Here is a 20,788-nt window from a genome sequence, read left to right on the forward strand (position 1 = left end):
CACCCACCCAACCTCGCCCGCTCCCCGGCTCCTTGAAGGACAGCCGCGGCAGCCAATCTTCACCCGCCCTCGCCTCTGCGGGAGGACGCCAACAGCTCCTTGGGCGACCCAATCCCCTCCTTCCGGAAGACGCGAGCAGCCAATCCCGCCTCCCCCCCGCTTCCCGGGGGATGCCGCCAGCAGCACGTTCCGGTACTACAGACGCGCCCTGGTCCCTCCCCTTGCCGCCCGTTACCTCCCTGCCTCGCTTGACGGCAGCATCGCGAAGTGTCGCGCTGCCGCTTTGCGGCCTGGCTCCGGAGCGGGGCGGCGCGGGAGCTGGATGCCCGGCGGCGGAGGCAGCCCGGCGCCCTGCTCGCAGCTGGGCGCGGAGGCGGCGCCCGGGGAGGCGGCGGCAGGCAGCAGCGGCGGCGGTGGCAGGATGAGCCTGTCGCCCAAGGAGCTGTCGAGCCTGCTGAGCATCGTGTCGGAGGAGGCGGGCGGCAGCTCGTTCGAGGGGCTCTCGGGCGCCTTCCACCACTACTTCGGCAAGGCCGAGCACTTCCGCCTGGGCTCGGCGCTCGTGCTGCTGCTGCAGCAGCCCGACCTGCTGCCCAGCCCGCCGCAGCGCCTCACCGCGCTCTACCTGCTCTGGGAGATGTACCGCACCGAGCCGCTGGCCGCTAACCCCTTCGCCGCCGTCTTCGCGCACCTGCTCAACCCCGCGCCCGAGCGCGGCGGCGAGGCCGAGCGCACCCCGCTCTCCGGTACCCGCCTACCTACCGGCCTACCAGGACCGGCCCCATCCCCTTTTCCCCCTGCTCTGGCACCACCTTCCTCCTCCCGGGCTGGGGGCGGGCCCTGGCATCCCCCCCCCCAATAAATATTCCCACTCCCACTGGGATTGGGTCGGCCCCAGCACCCTCCTGCTGCTCGAGTACTGCCCACTCCTGGGACTCGGGCAGGCCCCAACCCTCACTGGCACTAGCTCCCACTGGGACCAGGACTGCCCCCACTCTGCCCTGGCCACTGCCCCTCTTCTCTGGGAGTGGGGATGGTCTTAGCAGTCCCCCCCCCCCCAATGCTCCAGCCACTCGCTCCCACTGGGATCAGCTCCCCCCACTCTAGCTCTGTTCCCCTTTGGGGTTGGTCCCAGCATCCCTCCCTGCTAACATTCCTACTGGCACTGGGTCTGCCTCAGCACCCTTCCCCCTGCTCTAGCGGAGCCCCTCACTTGGACTCAGGCAGGTCCCAAAGGTCCCCCCACCCCAGTGTTCCAGCCACTTGCTCTCAGTGGGACCAGGACCGGCCCCATCCCCCTCTTCCCCCTGCTCTAGCACCACCTTTCTCCTCCCAGACTGGGAGTGGGGCAGGCCCTGGCATTCCCTCCTAGGACTGGGCTCAGCCCCAGCACCCTATCCCCTGCTCTAGTGCTGCCTGTTGCTGGTCCCAACCCCCACCCCTAGCAGTCCCTGTCTCCCCCAGCTACAGCCACCGCCTGTTTTCTCTGGGACTGGGGATGGTCCTGGCACCCATCCCCCCCCTCCCCTCTCCTCCCCCTCAGCTCTTCAGCCACTGATTCCCACTGGGATTACAAGTATTGTATTGAGCTGAGAAGCACCACAGTTACGGGTTTCTATTTGAAATTTATGGGCATGTCTCCATGAGCAAGAATGTGCATTTCCCCAGGGACCAATAGCAGCATTGCTACTGCTGGTTGTCCCCTGGCACGCCCCTGGACTCACAGCAAATTGCCCCAGGTGCGGTAGGGGAAGCTGGGTCTGGCCCCAGCAGCCTTACCTGGGGTGCTGGGGGGGGGGGAGCTCCAGCAGCAGCAGTTTCGACACGCAGAGTTTGGCCAGCAGCTGGAGCGTGGCTCTGGCTGGCCAGGCTCCAGCATCTGGTAGGTCACATGTGCCACGCTACTATTTTTTGGTGCAGCTTTCTTTGGTACCAGGATTTCCCAGTGTCTCATTTTGCTGCTGTGCTGCATTCTGTGGCGTGCAGATTACCATGCACTGCACGCATACAGTGTTTGAGGCTCTGTAAACTGCACGTTCCCACTTGGGATGTGGCCTCTGGGTTTATCTTGTGAACTGTTTGTAAACCTAATAGTGCTGACGTTGCAGGGCACCATGCACCATCCTTGAAAGGATCTCAAGGCATCCCAGGTTGAGAATCCTTGACAAACCAATAATCCATAATTGGTTGGCTTGTTAACCAAAAGCCCATTTCAGGGGCTCAAGCCTGCCTACACCAGTGATAGTTTTAAATATTGCTGTTTTTTTACTGGCTAAGTAACCTGTCTTCAGCTCTTGAATGAACAAATGTATTTTTTTTTAACAGTATGCTTTTAATACATAAATGAGCTGTTTCATAGAAATAAAAAATGTAGGGCTGGAAAAGGGACCTCTGGAGGTCATCTAGTCTAAACCTTTGCCTGAGGCAGGATCATCCTTATCCAAACCATCCTATACAAATCCATTGCCTAACACAGATTTATTTCAGAAAATGCTTTTTTTTTCAAAATGATTAGGATGCTTAACCACATATAATGCGTTGTATGAAAACTATTCATAACAATTTTGCAGCTGTTGCCTGACCCTGCCAATGGTAAGTCTGTGCTGTGGCAGTCAGTGGAGAGCGCTGCTTTTCAGAGGGCATGTGAATTTCCTGTGTTGCATCCCTCCCCAGCTACAGACTTCACAAATTAATTTCAGGTTGCTTACCACTACAGCAGTGATCTGTGCGACTACTGGGAGTGCTGTCTGGTTAGCATGCCCTTCGGTAAGGAATATTTGTAATAGGGTCATAAAATGTTTTTCATATTCTTAATTTACTTCAAATGGTTTCTAGGCCACCAAAGCTACCAGGTTTTCCACTGAAAACTACATACAATTCATTAGTAATGCAAGCCATTTTAGTTTTCAGAGCACAATTGAGGTCCTCTTCAAAGATGATAGTCCCTGTTTTAGGAATAAAAAGAGGGTGTTGAGCGTTATTAGCACACCTCTTCCCCCCCCCTCCCCCGGTTTAATATATGAAACTACAGGTATTGCAATGAATAACTCTGTTGTTTAGGCTAGTGATAAGCCATTAGGAATGATAAGCCATTGTGATTTTAAATCCAGACTAATGGACATGCTCAAAACCAGAATAAAAACATTGCCTGTTCACTAATTTCATCCTACAACTGTTTTAAGAGCCTGTTTTCAGTGTTGACCTGTATCACGGAAGTATTTGATTCAATTGAATTAACATAATGGCACAACTCAAGTGTCTTGGTGGTAGCTCGATTCATGCCTTTAATATTAGTATTGCTTTTCCTATATGAAGTCTACCAAAGGCAGAGTATTATTTGCTGCTGTACAGTAAGTGAGGAGAATTGTTTTATATCTTTTTTTTTTTCCTGTTTGTTTTTCCCACAGGTTTCTTACCTCCCATAACTCCCTCAGAAAAATTCTTCCTTTCCCAACTGATGTTGGCACCACCTAGGGAACTCTTCAAAAAGACTCCTCGTCAGATTGCCTCACTGGATGTGGGAAGCATGGCCCAGTCGGTAGATATAAGTGGACTTCAGCTAGCACTAGCAGGTAAGAAACAAACTGTTCTAGCCATGCCCTGGCTATTTAAGAAATGATTTGTTTTTCTCCGCAACTTAATTGTAAAGGTTTTTTGTTAAAATGGATAGAGCTACAATTCTGAGTAATACAAACTTCAGACATGAAGCATCTTTAAGGGTGTTGCTATGTCTAAAGAACAAGTTTTATATCTGTTCTTGTTTCTTAGGTCAGGGAGAACTTTTATAGAACACAAAAGCCTTTACATTTGATACTTTGTTTCTACTGTCACAACATTTTTTTCATTTCTTTCCAGTATTGCGAATATCGGTGAACATAGCATAACTATAAGAAATGCTTAGAGTTATGGCCAAAGCTATAACTGCTGTTTCAATCAAATGTTCACTTTTATAAAAGTGATATTTCAGTTCTTATTAATGGTTCACTGTTGGGAAAGCTCACTTGATTGCTTGCATCATTAAAACGTTACAAGTGATGGTTATGTATGACTTGGGAAGATAAGGGGCGTCTAAGGGGTTTTAGAAGAAGCTTGGGACATCTAGATCAGTGATGCTCACCTTTATGGCTTTGCAGGCCAAATGAGTGGCATGGGGCTGGTGTGCAGCCCACCGCTAGCAAATTTTCATGGGCTGAATTTTATGGCCCTGCGAGCTAGATCTGGCTCAGAGGCTGGAGGTTGAGCACTACTATCTAGACTGATATTGGTGATCATTTCATTTCAGAGCCCTTCCCTCTGAGGACTGCCTTAATTGGATTTTACTGAATATCTTTTGTGAATGATGAATTTTGCTTTGTTCCCTCCCCCCCCACCCCAAGCTATTGTGAGTGCCTAAACTTAATTATACCTTGAAATAGGCTGGCTTTTTATGACGGCTGAATATACCTGCCTTTGAAAATTAGTTCTCATTAAAAAAATTGCCAGATGGGGACCCCAGAAACAAGTGTTGTACAAAATGGCATCTTGAAAAGTAACTATGTTAATCGATATGTAGTGGTTACCAAAATAAATAAAGGAGCGTAGTTAACTTAGCTGCATAAACCAAATTAGTTGTATCAAGACCTGATAAACTCATACATGGACTTTAGAATTCCTCTCTGATTTGATAGATCTAACATGTTCAGATAGTTTTAGAAAAATGGCATAGTAATGAAGAAGCAGGAAAACCAAACTTCATCCTTTAGTAATGAGAAGAGGAGTTGCCTTAAGATGACATGTAAAGACAGCAGACTTTTATTCCAGAAACAAAACAAACTGTGAGAAACTAATTGTTCAGTCCACAAAATATAAATACTGCAAATAAAATGTTTAAACTTAGAAGCTATTAATGTGTGTTCCTCTCCTTCCCTCCTTTTGGCATTTGAGCTCTAAGTCTTGATGGCCTTTGTAAAGTTGTTGTCCCTGAAATAGATGGTAGGACTGGTCAAAATAAGACAGCTTGTACCTGTTCTAGAGTGTACCTATTCAAATGCATGCTCTTTTGAACACTTAAAAATTTTCTATTAGAACAAGGGTCCTGAGCCTTGAAGCTCATAAGGGAAGGATAGTATTTCCTGTTTTCTAATATCTGGTCCAAAGCATACTTTGAGTAATGATTCAGAAGTTGAATATGAATAATTTGACTTGTAACCGTGATTCCTTTTTGAAGAGCAGGATATTAGAGAGAACTGAGCGTTAGACCTTTATGGAACCTTTTTTGTTGTTGTTGTTTTGGTCTTAACATCAAGCTGGTGCCTGCAGAATGTCTTAAAAATGTAAGCTGTTTGTTTCTTCAATTCTGCTTTTGTCTACTTAGTGATTCTGACAAAAATGTCTTCAGATGCTTGTGCGAAAAAGGCAGTATTTTGCCAGAATATTTCCCTATTTCAGATTTATTTATATGACAAAACTAGCTTGGATTTAAGGGTAGCTGGCTGGTAGTGAAAGCTGAATTTTCCAGTACAATACAGCATCCTCCTTGAGGAATCCAAAGAAGTTTCCTGTAACTTACGAATGGGGGAAAATGTGGCACTGCAGTAGATCTCCAGTAACTGTTTACTTTTAAATAGCTTTAAGTGGCTTGGTGCAAGGAGCTTGCCTTCTTTCTCCTATGTAAATTCATTTTATTGAAGCTTCTGATACTGATTTTATCTACATCTAATCCCAAGGGACTGACCTGGCCCTGGTCCTATAATTTGATATCTGAAGGTAGACCGTTGTGCCCATTTAAACTTCACAAAGTTAAGGCTCTGTGAGAGACCTAGTGGGTTGTTTGTGTTAAATGAATTGCAGGATCAGGGCCTTGTAGACTTTGCCCATTTACTAAATCTGAGGCTGCTTGGAAATTGATAGATTGCAAAGCAAATGGGTTATGGTTGATCGGGTGTGGACTAAGTTCCAGACTACATTGCTACCAAGCTGAAATGCTATACCAAATGCAGTTGAGGTTTAGAAGTTATATTTGGCTTGGATTCATTATATAGCATAGGGGTTAATTAAAAATATTCCAAAATCCTTTTTTCCTCTCAGGACAGAGGGAAAACTTGTTTTTACTTTCTTTTACTTAACCGTTTACAAGATTTTTTTTTTTTTTTAATTTGGGATTTTTTTTTCAGTCAAACATCTTGAAAAATGCTAAAGAAGCAATTAGGTATGCATTATGCGTTCTTGAAGGAAAAAAACCTAATCATATATTTACAGTGAAATTAAATATTCAGGTAAAATAAAAATACTTGGTAAATTTAATGGTTTAGGATTTCTCCTTTGCTTTCATGGCAAAAGGTGGATTCCTGCCCTTGTGCCATCCATAGAAAACAAGTCTGAAATGTTCCTAAGAAAGGCTGCAGTTACAGGAGCGAATTCTTTTTGACCGGGTATTTAACATTTTGACAAAAGCTTTATTTAGAATCCTGGACACCAGATAGTTAGGGTCCTATCACATGTAGCTGGAAGGTAAACTCCTGCACACAGAGCTGTTCTTAGTATGTAACTTAACAAGTTCCAAGACAATAGTTTGCTGAAGGTAGAGGCAAAAGACATGCTTATTAATCTTTTTATTAAAAAAATGAAATAGTAGTTTAAATTAAACATGGGGACTCTTTGAGGCCAAAACAGTAGTTGTGGCTTTATTTCAGGCTTCTAATTCACTTGCATCAGAATTTTTCACTGCTTGTGAAAAAAACTTCAAAAAGAGTGAAAGCTCCCTAGGTAACTGAATACAATGGCTTATTTAGATTCTGTCTCTGAGCAGTACTTTAACCACATTTTAGTTGGGCTCAGATCCACAAAGGGAATTCAGTAGAATTTAGAACACCAAGTTAGGTGCTGAGGTTCCTATCCAGTGGCTTTATTTTATGGAAGCTAGCACACTTGAAAAGAGGATGCTCTGAGTAGCCAGTAGGAAATGTTAAAGAAGCACCTTTCTATTTCATAGATTTAATAGATGTTAGGGCTGGAAAGGACCTCAAAGATCATTGGGTCCAGCCCCCTGCCTAGGGGCAGGAAGTCAGCTAGGGTCAGAAGATCCCAGCAAGAGAAGCATCCAAGCATTTCTTGAATGAGTCCAGAGTAGGTGCCTGCATCACTTCTGGAGGGAGTCTATTCCAAGTCTTGGGGCCTTAGCCCATAAATAATTTTTTTCTTATGTCCAGCCTAAAACAGTCTTGTAGGAGTTTATGACCGTTGGTCCTTGTTTTACTTTGGGGTGCTCTGGTGATCAGATGTTCTCCCAGATCTTGATGTACACCCCTTATGTACTTATAAGCAGCCACCAGGTCCTCCCTGAGCCTGCACTTTTCCAGGCTGAAGAGTCCCATGGCGCTCAGCCTCTCTTCATAAGGCCTATTCTCTTGCCCTCTGATCATGCATGTGGCTCTCCTCTGGACTCTCTCAAGCTACTTGACATCCTTGAATTGCGGAGCCCAGAATTGGATTCAGTACTCCAGCTGCGGCCTCACCAAGGCCGAGTACAGCGGGAGGATGACATCCTGAGATTTACATGAGAAGCATCTATAGATACAAGCCAGATTTTTGTTTGCTTTACCAGATGCAACATCGCATTGGTGGCTCATGTTCATCTTGTGGTCAATCATGACCCCCAAGTCTCTTTCAACAGTGGTGCTAGCAAGCGTAGCACTGCCGAGCCTGTGCTATTAGACGCAAGTCATTTGCAGGTCTGGGATTTACATGCCCAAACTGTTTAGAATGTAAGTACCTACACTGTCTCTATGGTCAGAGCAGGAGGGAATGGTGGTATTGGGGCCCATGTTTTATATAATAACTTAGGGTAGAAATGGATGTTTCCTGATACAGTATTTGTGCTGCCATAAAACATTTTAAAGTGGTGCAAATGGCAAGCAAATAGACGTCCCTACCTTTTGTTGCACCACATCTCAGGATGCCTCTGTAAGCAGGGAAAGTTGGGGTTCCCTGCTTATGGAGACCTTCCCCTGGGATCTCCAGGGGTGCATTCCCATAAACGGGGAAATCCTTTACAGGTTCTGGCAACGTCTGTTTTTACCCTTAGCGTGTTGAGCAAAACTTTTATAGAGAGGGTGGTTGAGAAGGAGTATGGTTTTGACCTAGGGATGAGGACAATGTAGAGACTGCTAGTTGGTCTAATAAAAGATGTTGCCCACAAACACCCTTACTTCACGCAGGTACTATGTATGCATTTTTGTCATTTAGGAATCATTGGATAAAACGTTCACGCTTCACTGGGGAATAAAACTCGGGACTCTGATGCTGCATACAAGTGCTCTTAACTCTGGCCTTCAGATTTTCATAGTTTTCATCATACAGAGAAAAAAAAGAAACCTGCATCACACTTATAGTCTCAGCAGTGCTATACTCGCTAGCACCAAAACTAAAAGAGACTTGGGGGTCATGATTGACCACAAGATGAACATGAGTCGCCAGTGCGATACTGCGGCTGGCAAAGCAAACAACTCTAGCTTGCATCAACTGATGCAAATCAAGCAAGACCTGGGATGTCATCCTCCTGCTGTACTTGGATTTGGTGAGGCTGCAGCTAGAATATTGTGTCCAATTCTGGGCTCTACAATTTAGGAAGGATGTGGAGAAGCTTGAAAGAGTCCAGAGGAGAGCCACGTGCATGATTAGAGGGCAAGAAAACAGGTCTTACGAAGAGAGGCTGCAAGCTATGGGACTCCTCAGTCTGGAGAAGTGCAGGCTGAGGGGTGACTTGGTGGCAACCTATAAGTACGTAAGGGGTGTGCATCAGGATCTGGGGGAATGCCTGTTCACCAGAGCACCCCAAGGGATGACAAAGTCCAACAGTCACAAACTTCTGCAAGTTTCAGGCTGAACATAATGAAAAACTTCTTTAATGTCTGAGCCCCCAAGGCCTGGAATAGACTGCCCCCAGAGGTGGTGCAAGCACCTTCTCTGGGCACTTTTAAGAAACATTTGGATGCTTATCTTGCTGGGATCCTTTGACCCTAGCTGACTTCCTGCCCCTAAGGCAGGGGGCTGGACCCAATCTCATAAGATCTCTTCCAGCCCTAATGTCTGTGTCTGTGTCTTTTGATTTAGGTTCACATATGGTTCTCTACAGATTCTGAAAGTGTGTATTTTTTTCATATAGTATGAGAAGAGAAATGCTTGGGAAACTACAAATTGGCATCTGGTCTGACAGGAGTAGTGTCTGACACTGCTTCTAATTGATTTTTTGAAGTTGACTAGAACAAGGGTTCTGACTCTCCCCATAGTCCAGATTTGTGTGTTAAGAGTATTCCCACAAACTCTTATTCATAATTGTTGCACCTTTTCCATTTTAAATTATGTGATGCCTTTGTGAAAACTACAGCAATTTTTTATGTGGAGAATATTGAGGAACTGTTTGTCTGTACTTTCAGCTATTACACAAGGAGGGCTAACCAGCCAATGTCCTTGCATCTCTGAGTGCTTGCTCCATGGATCCCCAAATTTAAAACCCTAAAAGATATTTCATGTTGACACTTTCTGGTTTAAGGCAGTACTGTTGAAAAGCTCAGATTGCCTCACTACTTTTAGTATTCCTGACACTTCTGTTTTGACTCTAACACTTCCAACTGAAAACTGTTTTTCAGAGCGTCAATCTGAGTTGCCAACACAAAGCAAAGCCAGCTTCCCCAGCATTCTCAGCGATCCTGACCCAGATTCCTCAAATTCTGGGTTTGACAGCTCTGTTGCCTCCCAGATCACAGAAGCTTTAGTGAGTGGACCAAAACCACCTATAGAAAGTATGTATCATTGTTTGAATGTCAAATTTCTATAACCTGTGGTATAGTTATTTGATTGTGTTGTCTCAGCTTGTCATTCTTTAGAGTGACTTATTGAGCAAGACTTGGCATTGCAGCTCCGGTATTATTGGGGCACCAAACAAATAGGTCTGCGTTTGTTGCAGATTTACAGTTGTCTGCAAATAAGAGGTCTATGGATAATCTCATCCGATTACTTCATACTCTGAATGTGGAAGATTATTTCTAGATTTCAGAGGGAGAAGATTCTGTGTTAGGTGGTTCATCTTGATGCAGTTGAAAACGCAGCTTTTTTTTTCACTGGTCACTCACTGCAGATCAGCCTCCAAAATGCAATTCAAGTTCTTGGAGCATATGTTTATGAATTATGGTCCGTGTACATGTGCCCCAGACACAAGACTCTTAGATTCTTTGGCTAACAGTTCTGTCAGAGCCAGGTATGCATGGCTGATCTCTTCATGTTCCTGTGCAGGTTGAAATGGCATTCACCTTCCCTCATGTCCCTCTTATTTCCTGTGGTGTCAAGATAGAACCTACAAATGTCCAATTGGCTAGACTCTACTGTCCTCTAATTCTTTCAGTCTTCCAAATTTTGTAATCACCTGTGTCTTATTAGCCCTGCCATTTAAATAGTCTTATGTGCATTCCCTTTCTGAAGTAAATATTCTCCTCGAAGTCAAGTAAAGATCCATTCCCTGTACAGTCCATGCATGGTGCTATAGAGAGACCAGGCAGAGGTCAGCCGCCCCCTGAGGACTGGTAATGGTCCATTCCAATCCAGTTGTCTCATGGGCTATCTATAGCAGGATGCATCAGATGTCTCTTGTGCCTGCTGACCAGTTAAGACTTATATTTGGGATCTCACCATGGTCTTTCTGCAAGTTATTGAACCTTCCTTCAGGCTTTTACCAGCATTCCTTATGCTGCTTCTTTAACAAGGTAATCGTGCTAGTTGCCATTATACCACTTGGGAAGGTCGCTCATGTTCAAGCCCTCTTGGCTGGAATTCATCATTCCTTAGGGGTATGCTGGTGATAAAGCTGAATTACAGGTTCATTCCTAAAGTAATTCCAAAATTCCTTCTGAACTAATCAGTCACCTCACTAGTCTCCTTGAAACAACATGCTGCTTCACGAGAGAAGGTGCATCCTCTGGATGTCTCTAGAGTTTATTCTTTCACAGTTCTATGTTGCAAAGAGGTTGGGACCTCTTTGTGAGCATATCGGGTGCCTGGAAAGCCCAGGTGATCTGATGCCAGTAACTTTCCAAGTGGATCATTCAGTGCCCCTTCACTTACTACCAAGGATCTGAGTCTCCCTCTGACTATTTAGGCATGCACCACTAGAGCATAAGCAACTTTGTTGGCTTGCTACAGAAATATACCAATTCTTGAGATATGTAAAACATCCTTGCAGAGCAAATGTTGACATTCATTAAACACTATGCCCTTAACATGGCAGGAGGTACCAAATTTAGAAAAACATTATTGCAGTCCTTACCTGTCTGATCAGCTGTGAACCCTCATCCCATTTTCTAGAGGATGCTACAAGTAGGATTTGTGCTGCTTGCACGTTACTTGACATAGTAATGCTGGTTCCTCAGGGTGTTGCAGTTCATGGATCCCAAAACCCACTCTCCATCCCTGCTTTTGGAATCCCTAGGTGTCAGGGAATTCAGACTGAAGGAACCAAGGGAGGGGCAAGGCGGCTTAACCCTTTGTGCCATTGTACAAAAGCATAAGGACCAGGATGGACCCTGCTAACTAACAGAATTTGGCCTGGTTTGCATGTGCTCTGTTTGCTCCTCTTGCAGGATCTGCCCCAGCTAACAGATCCCAATGAACCTCAGTGGTGCTGGTGATTTGATAGTAGCTTGCCATCCAAACTGAACCCAGAGCATTGTCAGGAAGGTGTGTGAGACCAGTTGTCATGACTACATGTGTGTGGGGTGGGGAAAGGACCACTTACAGCATGGATATTTTCACCCTTTTTAAATAAGTTATTTTAGCCAAGTTCTAAAACAATTCACTTCTTTAGTCTTTTCTCTAGAGGAAATCTTCACAAAACTGTCTTCCAGGTCACTTTCGACCAGAATTTATCCGACCACCACCTCCACTCCATATTTGTGAGGATGAACTGGCTTGGCTAAACCCAATAGAGCCGGATCATGCAATTCAGTGGGATAAGTCGATGTGTGTTAAAAACAGCACTGGAGTAGAAATCAAAAGAATCATGGCTAAGGCTTTCAAAAGTCCCTTGTCTTCTCCACAGCAAACACAGGTGTGTATTATGCTCAGGTGTCTTCCTGTCTAATCCTTCCTGTGACTGTGTCTTTCTGTCTGAATTCTGGGATTTTCAGTATTTTTTTTTCCCACTTGCTTCTAGGTGGATAAGAAAAATATCTGAAAAACTTGATGGGGAATGATGGGTGGAGACAGCAAATAACTGCCAGCTGAACAAAGGCTAAACTATATACTAAGTAACTAGCATCATCAGTCTTTCCCTGATTAGAAAACTGCAATAATGCTGTTTTAGGTTTGGTCAAGGCTTTCAATAGGATGGTTATTTAGAATCACCCAAGGGCCTAATCTTACCAGTGTTATTGATAGTTACTGCCGATTTGCATTAACCTTGATGATGCATAAGGAAGATGTTCACCATACAGCTTGTAGACTAACTAAATAAGATAACACAGCATAAGCTTTTGTGAATTTGAGCTCACTCTTCAGATGCTGTTCATCAGTGAGTGCAAATTGCAGGAGTTTCTTTTTTAGCTATTTACGTCTATAAGGTACAACCCCACCCTGCCTTCTGCCTGACTTCAGGCTAACTACCTCTCTCCACACAGCTGTCCCTTTCTATATAAGACAACTTGTCAAAGTTACTTTTAGCAGCTCAGGGAGCATGCTGTGATTTGGAGAGGAAGTAAAACACTTTGCTGCAAAAGAAAAATAATGTTTGGATGGTGTGGGTTGCATTTATTATTTTTATTATTAAAATACAGGACTACAATATACCATACATTTCAAAACATAAAGGCTTTTTGTACTTGCCTGCCCTAGTATTGAAATATAAGAAAGCAGGTCTAAAATGTATAAAGAGTATTTAATCCAACTGGCTAGTTGCTTTCCTATAGTTTAGACAGGTGGTTGGTTTTTTTGTTTATTTGTTTGTTTCAATATACAGGATTTAACACACACAAATTGGGTAGCTTTTTGTGTAAATAGTACTTTTGTGCAAGACAGCATGTTCAGAGAATAACAAAATCCAGGCCTGGCTTCTCTTGCAAGTCACTGGGTCAGCTGAGTCCCAGGTCTGCATGGTGTGGTTATGTACATACCTGGTTTCCTGCCTGTATTCCTATTAAGTTTAAAGGAAGACAGCAAATATAACTAGTGAATCTCTAATTACTGTCAGCTATCTGATTAGACTGGCTGGAAAGGGGGAATTGTACAGGGGTTCAGAGTTTTAAAGTATGATAGAACTGTTTAATTTTGATGAATGAAGTAACTATAAAAACAACTAAGATATATATTTTTATTAGATATCTCTTAATTTACTGCCTTGGTATGTGTACTAACGTTTCATTATTGTTAAATCTTCCTGTCGTCTTACCAAATGTCACTATTTTGAAGTGTAATATTGTAAGGGTTTTTAAACTTCCTGCTCATTACCTTTTTGGCAGCCCAACTGTGTCTGGTCACCTTCCCAAAAGAAAAGGGGGAGGGAAAATCTTGGTTAAAAGCTAAAACCTTGTTAACTTAGAAAGATTGTAGGGATGACATTAAATGGAAGGAACTGAAGTCAAGATTTAGCGAAACCTTAGGAAAAAAGCATTGTGGTACAGGGCCTGTAATCAGTCCAACAGTTTCTAGCTGACCTACTCCAAATACCCATTTGGTCACTACAGTTTGAGTCGAACTTAATTTTTTTTTCTCCTTGTAGCTCCTTGGAGAATTGGAAAAAGACCCGAAGCTAGTTTACCACATTGGCCTCACTCCTGCAAAGCTGCCAGACCTAGTGGAAAATAATCCTTTAGTTGCTATAGAAATGTTGCTTAAATTAATGCAGTCCAGTCAGATAACAGAGTATTTTTCTGTTTTGGTCAACATGGACATGTCATTACATTCAATGGAAGTTGTAAATCGGTAAGTGTTTTTCATCAAATCTATTCATGAGACCTTGCATTTAGAATACTCTTAAAAGGGCTCCTCTAAAAGGAAATGAAAGCAGAATCTCTGTGTCTGGTGTTTGATTAATCATGGCTTTATCCACAATAATCCAGTCGCCTATGAAAGATGGTTAGTTTCCTTTTGCCCCAAGGCCACAAAAATCATCAGGAATTGAGGAAATGATTAATTGACAAGGATCATTGAAAGGGACTTGGCTGGCCTGAGAGCTTGTTCTTGAGCACAAATCAGGTGTTAAATTAGTCTTCCCAGCCCTTCAGCACAAAACATGTTACCAACTGGAAGGCAGTTGCATTAATCTGACTGAGAACCCAGTTGAATTTATAGAAGCAGATTCACTAACAGTGAAATGAAGTGGTCTTGAATTGCCTGGCCTCTTGCCAAGGGTTCTTTGTTTCTACACTTGGAATTAAATGCATGCCAAGAGGCTGGGAAACCTTCTTTAAGTTTAGTGATATGAAGAGTATAATTTCTAACCAGTTCAAATAAATAAAAACACTTGCATGAAATGTCTCTAAAACAAATAAAGGCACTGTTTTATAGAAATTTTGCAGCGTCTTAAAACAAGGCTATCTGTAGTTGTGGCTTTGAATTTCATGCATGAAACTTCTCTGCTGTTTTGTCCTCCAGACCAGCATTTCACAACCTGTAGGTCATGACCCAAAAGTGGGTCACATGAATATATGAAAGGGTCGTGAAGAAAAATGGATCAACAGACTTGAAAAATGGATTCTCCTTTAAAGGAGAAAAATGTGGGAAACTGGCTTTTCCTTTGCAGGCTGGCAGAGTTCCAGGTTGGAGGGGGCTGCTTGGGGCTCTCCCAATGCCCTGTGCTGCAGGGTGGAGGTGGGGGGCCGCAGGCTGGGAGTGGAAGGGCATTGGGTCAGGACTGGCCATTAGTATGCTACAAATGGATCCTAGTACAAAAAAGGTTGAGAACCACTACTCCAGACTTTGAAGTCTGTCTGCAAGTTTTATATCCCAGCTCTGACTAGACGTGTATATATAGTGACAGTCTCTTATTCTAAACTAGTGTGATGCTCCGCTGGAAGAGGTTCTATTCCTTTGTGCTTTAAATGAAAATAATGACAAACAAAAGCAAGTTTAACAATGATAAACTTAGAACTCAGGGATTGCCAACCTGTGGTATGTGCCACAGATAACAAGAACAGCTTCTGTACATGGCAGATTGGGGAGGGGGCAGGCAGCACAGCGGCAGACAAGGCAGGGAGCAGGGGGGAGAGGTACGGAAAGTAGAGCTGCAGATCAGATGATGGAAGGAGTTTGGAGTAGCACACAGGGGGGGTACTGAGCTGTATTCGTGGCACATCTGCCAAAAAGATGGCCCTCCACTAATCTCACATGGTTTCTATTTCCTATTTTATGTTGACCTTGACAATGTATAAGGAAATGTCATTGTATGCCTAAGAGTAAGCGTCCCTCATTAACGACTCACTTTCCACATTCCTTTAAATCAAATTCCTGCATGTTTGCTTGCTTCCTAATAGCCCTACCTAGCTCTCAGAAGTAGCCTGAATTGCAGTCAGCCAGTTTTTGAATAACAGTATTCCGATCCCCTTCCCACATCTGACCAGCATCTGTTTTCTGACCCTCTTCTTCCAACTCCTAACCCCATGCTCCCTGCCTTACCTGCCACCGTGCTACCTGTCCCTTTCCTGATCTGCCACATGTAGAATTCCTTTTCTGGTTTGGTAAGTGCTGTGAATTAAATATTCATGAATCTGTTACAGAGTTGGATAAAGTAGTAGCATAAGGACTTAAATTTTGGGGTCTTTCAACTACTATGTTACCTTCCAGGTATTAGTTTCTCCCAATTAAGTTTTAAGTTGTGCTTGCTAGAGTAGAGTGGAAGTGGCACCATCTGCTCAACAAATCCGTTAATTTGACGTGCATGGTAAAACGTAGCTGCAGAGGGCTAACAGCAGTTAAGACTAAGGAGCTAGGATCTATTTCAGCTTGTGTATCAGTAGTTCCAGTCAGCTATATGCAGTTATGATTTTCACTGTGGTACACAGGTGGGCATGAAGGCATCATCTAATTAGCAGGCTAGAATGTATTTTTGAGGGGGTGGGGGATTGACTGCAAGAAACAGGTTGAGGGTAAGATTGCAATGCCAAAACTACTCATCCCTGACGCTACAGAAGCACTTCCATAAAGGTAAATTTGTGGTCTCATGTCTCACTTCCTCTCTTCCTTGCTGTATTCATATTTTCCTGCACACAATAAACTACAAGTAGCATGTGAATCCCTTTGTTCCACAGTAGTGCCACTAGCAATAGAGGGGAAATCTAGTTTTGGGAGTTTCTGCACTAACTTTAACTCCATAAGTTTCTCTTGAATCATGAGTTTTACTTCTAAAAATGTGCTTACTGAACTGCTGACAGAATAGCACTACAGTTGTGTATGCCATTACAAACTTGCAGAGCAAAGCTCTGTTGCCTATAACTGTTAAAAAGAACAGACACACAGATGACAGTACTAAGAACTTGGCTCACAACAGATAAAAGCAAAGTAATATACGTAATAAGTACTTCAATTGCTTATAACTTTGGTAAACTAGATACCTGAAGTTTTTCTTATGTAATTTGACTTTGTCTAGACTACAGCTGACTCTCCTGTTGTTAGATGACAAAAAATGTTATTTAAGAAAGACTTCATTGCCCATGTCACAGTCTGGGCCATAGAAAGCTTTGCAAGTCCAAATACTGAGTTGGGTTTTGCGTTGTCATCATAGTAACCATTAGTTGCTTTAATGGATGGAAGTCCAGCCAGTTTCGGATGAGCTTAACTTTCCAATGTGTCTACAAAGATTTTGGTGCTTTTAATTCGCCCTTTCCTGTCCACAGTTGGTTTGGGACTCATATTTTGCCCGGATGTTATTTAAAAAATAAAAAAAAAATCTAGACTGGAAACCTGGATGTGTATCTAGGCTTGTCTAATTGGAGAAGAGAGACGGTAGTAAGCAATTGGCAGTAACAGTTCCTGTACAATAAGATCACTTTTTGTCTAGTTTACAATCTCATCTACTGGACAAAAAAAACACTCTTAGTATAGTTTTCCAAAAGGAGAGTTACTGCCAAATCATTTTGCTTTACATTCATACACTGACTAAGGTATTTTGGTATAATGTCCCTGTGTAGACAAGCCTTTAGTCTCCACACCAAAATATTTTAAGTCCTTAAATGGAATTGTTCCAAACTCCTGTAGCTATGGAAGTCATTCTGAATTTTTTGTTGCCTGTCACTTTTTCTCCTAAATAGGACAGTAGTTGAAGCTACCAGTTATTACTAAATGAAGGTGGGTTCTGCATTCCACTCTTTTTGCAATAGAAATTAATTGGGTCACAACTGCCTGATTTGATCTAATCTTGCTCAAGGGAAACCAATGACTAGAAAAATCTCAAGCCAAAACAGAGGTAATCCAGCTGTGTATGTCACAAGAAAAAGCTCCAGCTTCAAGACTAGCTATTTGAAGATGAAACTGTATGAAAAAGTGTGTATTTCAATACTTGCTGCTGTTATTAGAAGAAGCAACTTTAAGTTCTCTTCATCTGCATGCAAGTACCCATCATCCACCTTCTGTACTGCAGAAGCATCTCTAAGGGATACTGTGATGAATACTACTTCGCATAGGTTTCTTGCATGGTATAGTATTTATAGTATTTAAATAAAACCCGTCTGTTTCTTGCATCTATGAAAACACTAAGTGGGCATAACAAATGTTTGGACATGAGAACAAATTAACTTTTTGTGCATTTATTAATAGTACTTGGACTGACTTTGTTTATAAACTATTTGTTAATTTTTTATTTTGAACAGGCTTACTACAGCAGTTGATCTTCCTCCTGAATTTATTCATCTGTACATCTCCAATTGCATATCTACCTGTGAACAGATTAAGGACAAATATATGCAGGTGGGTGTTTGGTGTAGTGACTTCTTTCAGAAGAGAACTGAAGCTGTGTCTTGCAGTATAAGTAAGGGAAGAGCAGGCATATTTAAGTACTGAAATTTGGCAAGGTGTTCTAAGTGAACTCTATTCCTGATTTCATTTCATTTCAAAGAATGGCAGCCTAGGAAAGGCAAACACTATACATTAAACAAGTGTTTCATACTGGTGAATATTCAGATACATGTCTTGTCAGCATTTTTACAAGGGGACACATGCTAAGTTAATGTTCTGTAAAATAGCTCCTCATTTCATCATTAGTAAAGTACTTCAAGCACACATGTCAAAGTTTGCTTAATACCCTGGTTTTCTCCAGGTATTAAACTCTTTGCTTGCTTGTCCTTGAGCTTTCAACTTCTGTTCTGCTTTGCCATTAGCACAAACTCATTACCACCATGAAGTAGTTGGTCATGGTAACTAAAATAAAGCATTCCATTTGAGAAGTTAGCAGCATGGAGTAGAAAGCACCTTGCATGTGTAAATCTTTTTAAGTAGCCTATGCGTTCAAGGTTTCTGAGTTTCTTCCCAGGGGGAAAAAAAAACTCTCTTTCTTTCTAGCATGAGCATCCTGCAGTAATTTCACTTAAGGCTCTCATTTGTCAAGTAATGCATCATTTTCCCTGAATATACTGAAAATGAAGAGTTAGTTAGTGGGCATGTCTGCATGAGGCACTTAATGCCCATTGGACTGTTTCCTGTGCATTACCACAGCAGGCAGAAACCATGCTAATATGCAGATTAGTCCAGTGAGCATTAAGCATCACACAAGTGTTTGTGCTTATGTGCAGTAGTGCTGATTATGGCACATTAAGTTTAGTAATTACAGCACATTAATGGATATGTAGACATGCCCAGTGTAAACTTTTATCCTGGTTGGACAAAGTAATTGGATAGTAACTCCCATAGCAGGAAGCGCTAGGTTCTAGTTTTAACTCCTAGGACTTTCTCTGCACTTGGCAGGATTCTGGGTATAGGACATAAACAGTATTGGTAGTTAGTGCTGGAACCTTGGGTCCCTTTACCCAGGGGTGTCCCCATATCCTTGAGCTCGTCAGGTTTCTTATTGCTTGTACTGTGCTCCAATGAATCTGAACTTTGTAGAGTGGCTTTATCTTACACTAGCCCTTAGTCTAGTGGTTAGGGTCTTCTCCAGGACATGGGTTTGAACTTTTTAAAACATTTGTCCAGCACTTACACATCATACACTGGTACAAAAAGCAGGCACAATCACCACTAGTTCTGTTTTGAAAATTCCTGTGTACTGAACTCCAGTGCTCTCTGAAGCATCTTTTGAGTGCCTACTGGATCCTTTTAAGGATTTAGGTACAGGGATCTTTAATGTGTGAATCCCAAGTGGCCTTAAGTTCAGGAAAGGCACTTAAATGCCCAGAATTTCCAAAATGGGAGTGCCTCCAATAATGTTGGATTTTTTTGGCAAGCTACTAAAGGACTTTTATGAAGCTCTTTTTGAACTGTCATCTTAAATGTAAATATCTAAAGTATTTTGTGACTCTACTATTCTTAGGAATTTAGGGCACCTGTAGCAATATGGAAGAGGTCAGTTCCCTTCTACTTCTCAATGTCATAGGAAAATTGGCATATTCAATTACAGCATTTATAGAGAGAGAGGCTGAATAGCTAGACTATACTTTTGAAGTAAAAGAGTAGGTTAACAGCTGTGGTTACTTTCTTGTTGTATAGATCACCTTTTAATTGAATTACCTGCACAAATTTTCTTCAGTTGCTGAAATTAGACACTTTCTTTTTTCAGAATCGCCTGGTACGTCTAGTTTGTGTCTTCCTTCAGTCTTTGATCCGAAACAAAATTATTAATGTACAGGACTTGTTTATAGAAGTACAAGCATTTTGTATTGAATTCAGCCGGATACGGGAAGCAGCTGGCCTTTTCAGGTTGCTGAAGACACTGGATACTGGGGAAAACCCCTCAGAGACCAAAGCTTCAAAGTAAGACCACTTGCCAGCTGGACTGTATTCTGTATCAGGTTTGGTTTTTTTTGTATAGTAACAGATCACTGGATTCTTTGGTTTATTATACTATAAATAGCATTTTATGCATTTAAGCAAAGTAATAAATATTGCCTTTCTGATAGTAGGACATCTTGAATTTTCTTAAGCATAATCTATAGAAGGAAGAATTTTATTACTTTATTGTAATTACTTAATCCAAGCAGTCAGTGTGCTTGGAGGGAAAGAGTCATTAGCTTTTTCACCTTTCTGACTGCATTTTAAATTCTAGATCTTAATTTAGATAAGCCTCAAATCCAGAAAGTTACAACTTGTACAACATTCCCAATTTTAAAGCTGTTATTTTTCTCCAGACACAGAACAATGATTCATTAGGCTTTAATATTCTAGGTAGAGACAGAGCTTTGAGCCAGCTTCAGCGAGCAACAAACTGGCATCTGGGGTAGGAATAAAACAATATCAACCAAAATTGTCTGTAAGCAGCTTCTAACTATTCAATACCGAATTTGAACTATGAAGTATTTGCCAGGATAGTATATTGTATACAAAGCAGCAGTATATCATTTGAAGTAACTAACTGTCACACACATTTGTAAGTCAATTATCTTTCCAAAGGCCAGCAAAGCGATTCGTAGTTCCCTCATCCCTAGGGTCCAGTATAAAAAGCCTTATAGTGCAAATGGAGGCTGTGCTAGGAATTAAACCTAATGAAAATAGGTTTTGAAGGGGTTAAGTGGTAACATCTAAGTGAATGCCATTCATTCGGTAAGATAAAGGTATGCTGCAGGTCTCTCTTTAAAAAGAAAAAAAAAGAAACAAGTCTGTATTTCAAGAGCACTACAAAATT

At 42.4% G+C, this 20,788-nt stretch overlaps 1 protein-coding gene across 3 annotated transcripts in view; it reads left to right on the top strand.

Moving 5' to 3' along the window:
• Positions 1-245: 245 nt before the first annotated feature.
• Positions 246-20,788, top strand: part of CNOT11 (CCR4-NOT transcription complex subunit 11) — a 48,577-nt gene continuing 28,034 nt past the window's right edge. Inside the window, exons 1-7 of one of the 3 annotated variants that reach the window (XM_059721008.1) lie at positions 246-746; positions 3,408-3,572; positions 9,627-9,779; positions 11,874-12,076; positions 13,742-13,944; positions 17,826-17,922; positions 19,727-19,920. In XM_059721008.1, coding sequence (XP_059576991.1) covers positions 323-746; positions 3,408-3,572; positions 9,627-9,779; positions 11,874-12,076; positions 13,742-13,944; positions 17,826-17,922; positions 19,727-19,920 — 1,439 coding nt within the window. In that variant the 5' untranslated portion in view covers positions 246-322. Of the gene's footprint in view, positions 747-2,387; positions 2,767-3,407; positions 3,573-9,626; positions 9,780-11,873; positions 12,077-13,741; positions 13,945-17,825; positions 17,923-19,726; positions 19,921-20,788 lie in introns of those variants that run through there. The other 2 variants (XM_019485049.2, XM_059721009.1) reach the window with 2 other exon arrangements.

This window comes from Alligator mississippiensis, chromosome 1, assembly GCF_030867095.1.
Source record: "Alligator mississippiensis isolate rAllMis1 chromosome 1, rAllMis1, whole genome shotgun sequence".
NCBI lineage: Eukaryota > Metazoa > Chordata > Crocodylia > Alligatoridae > Alligator > Alligator mississippiensis.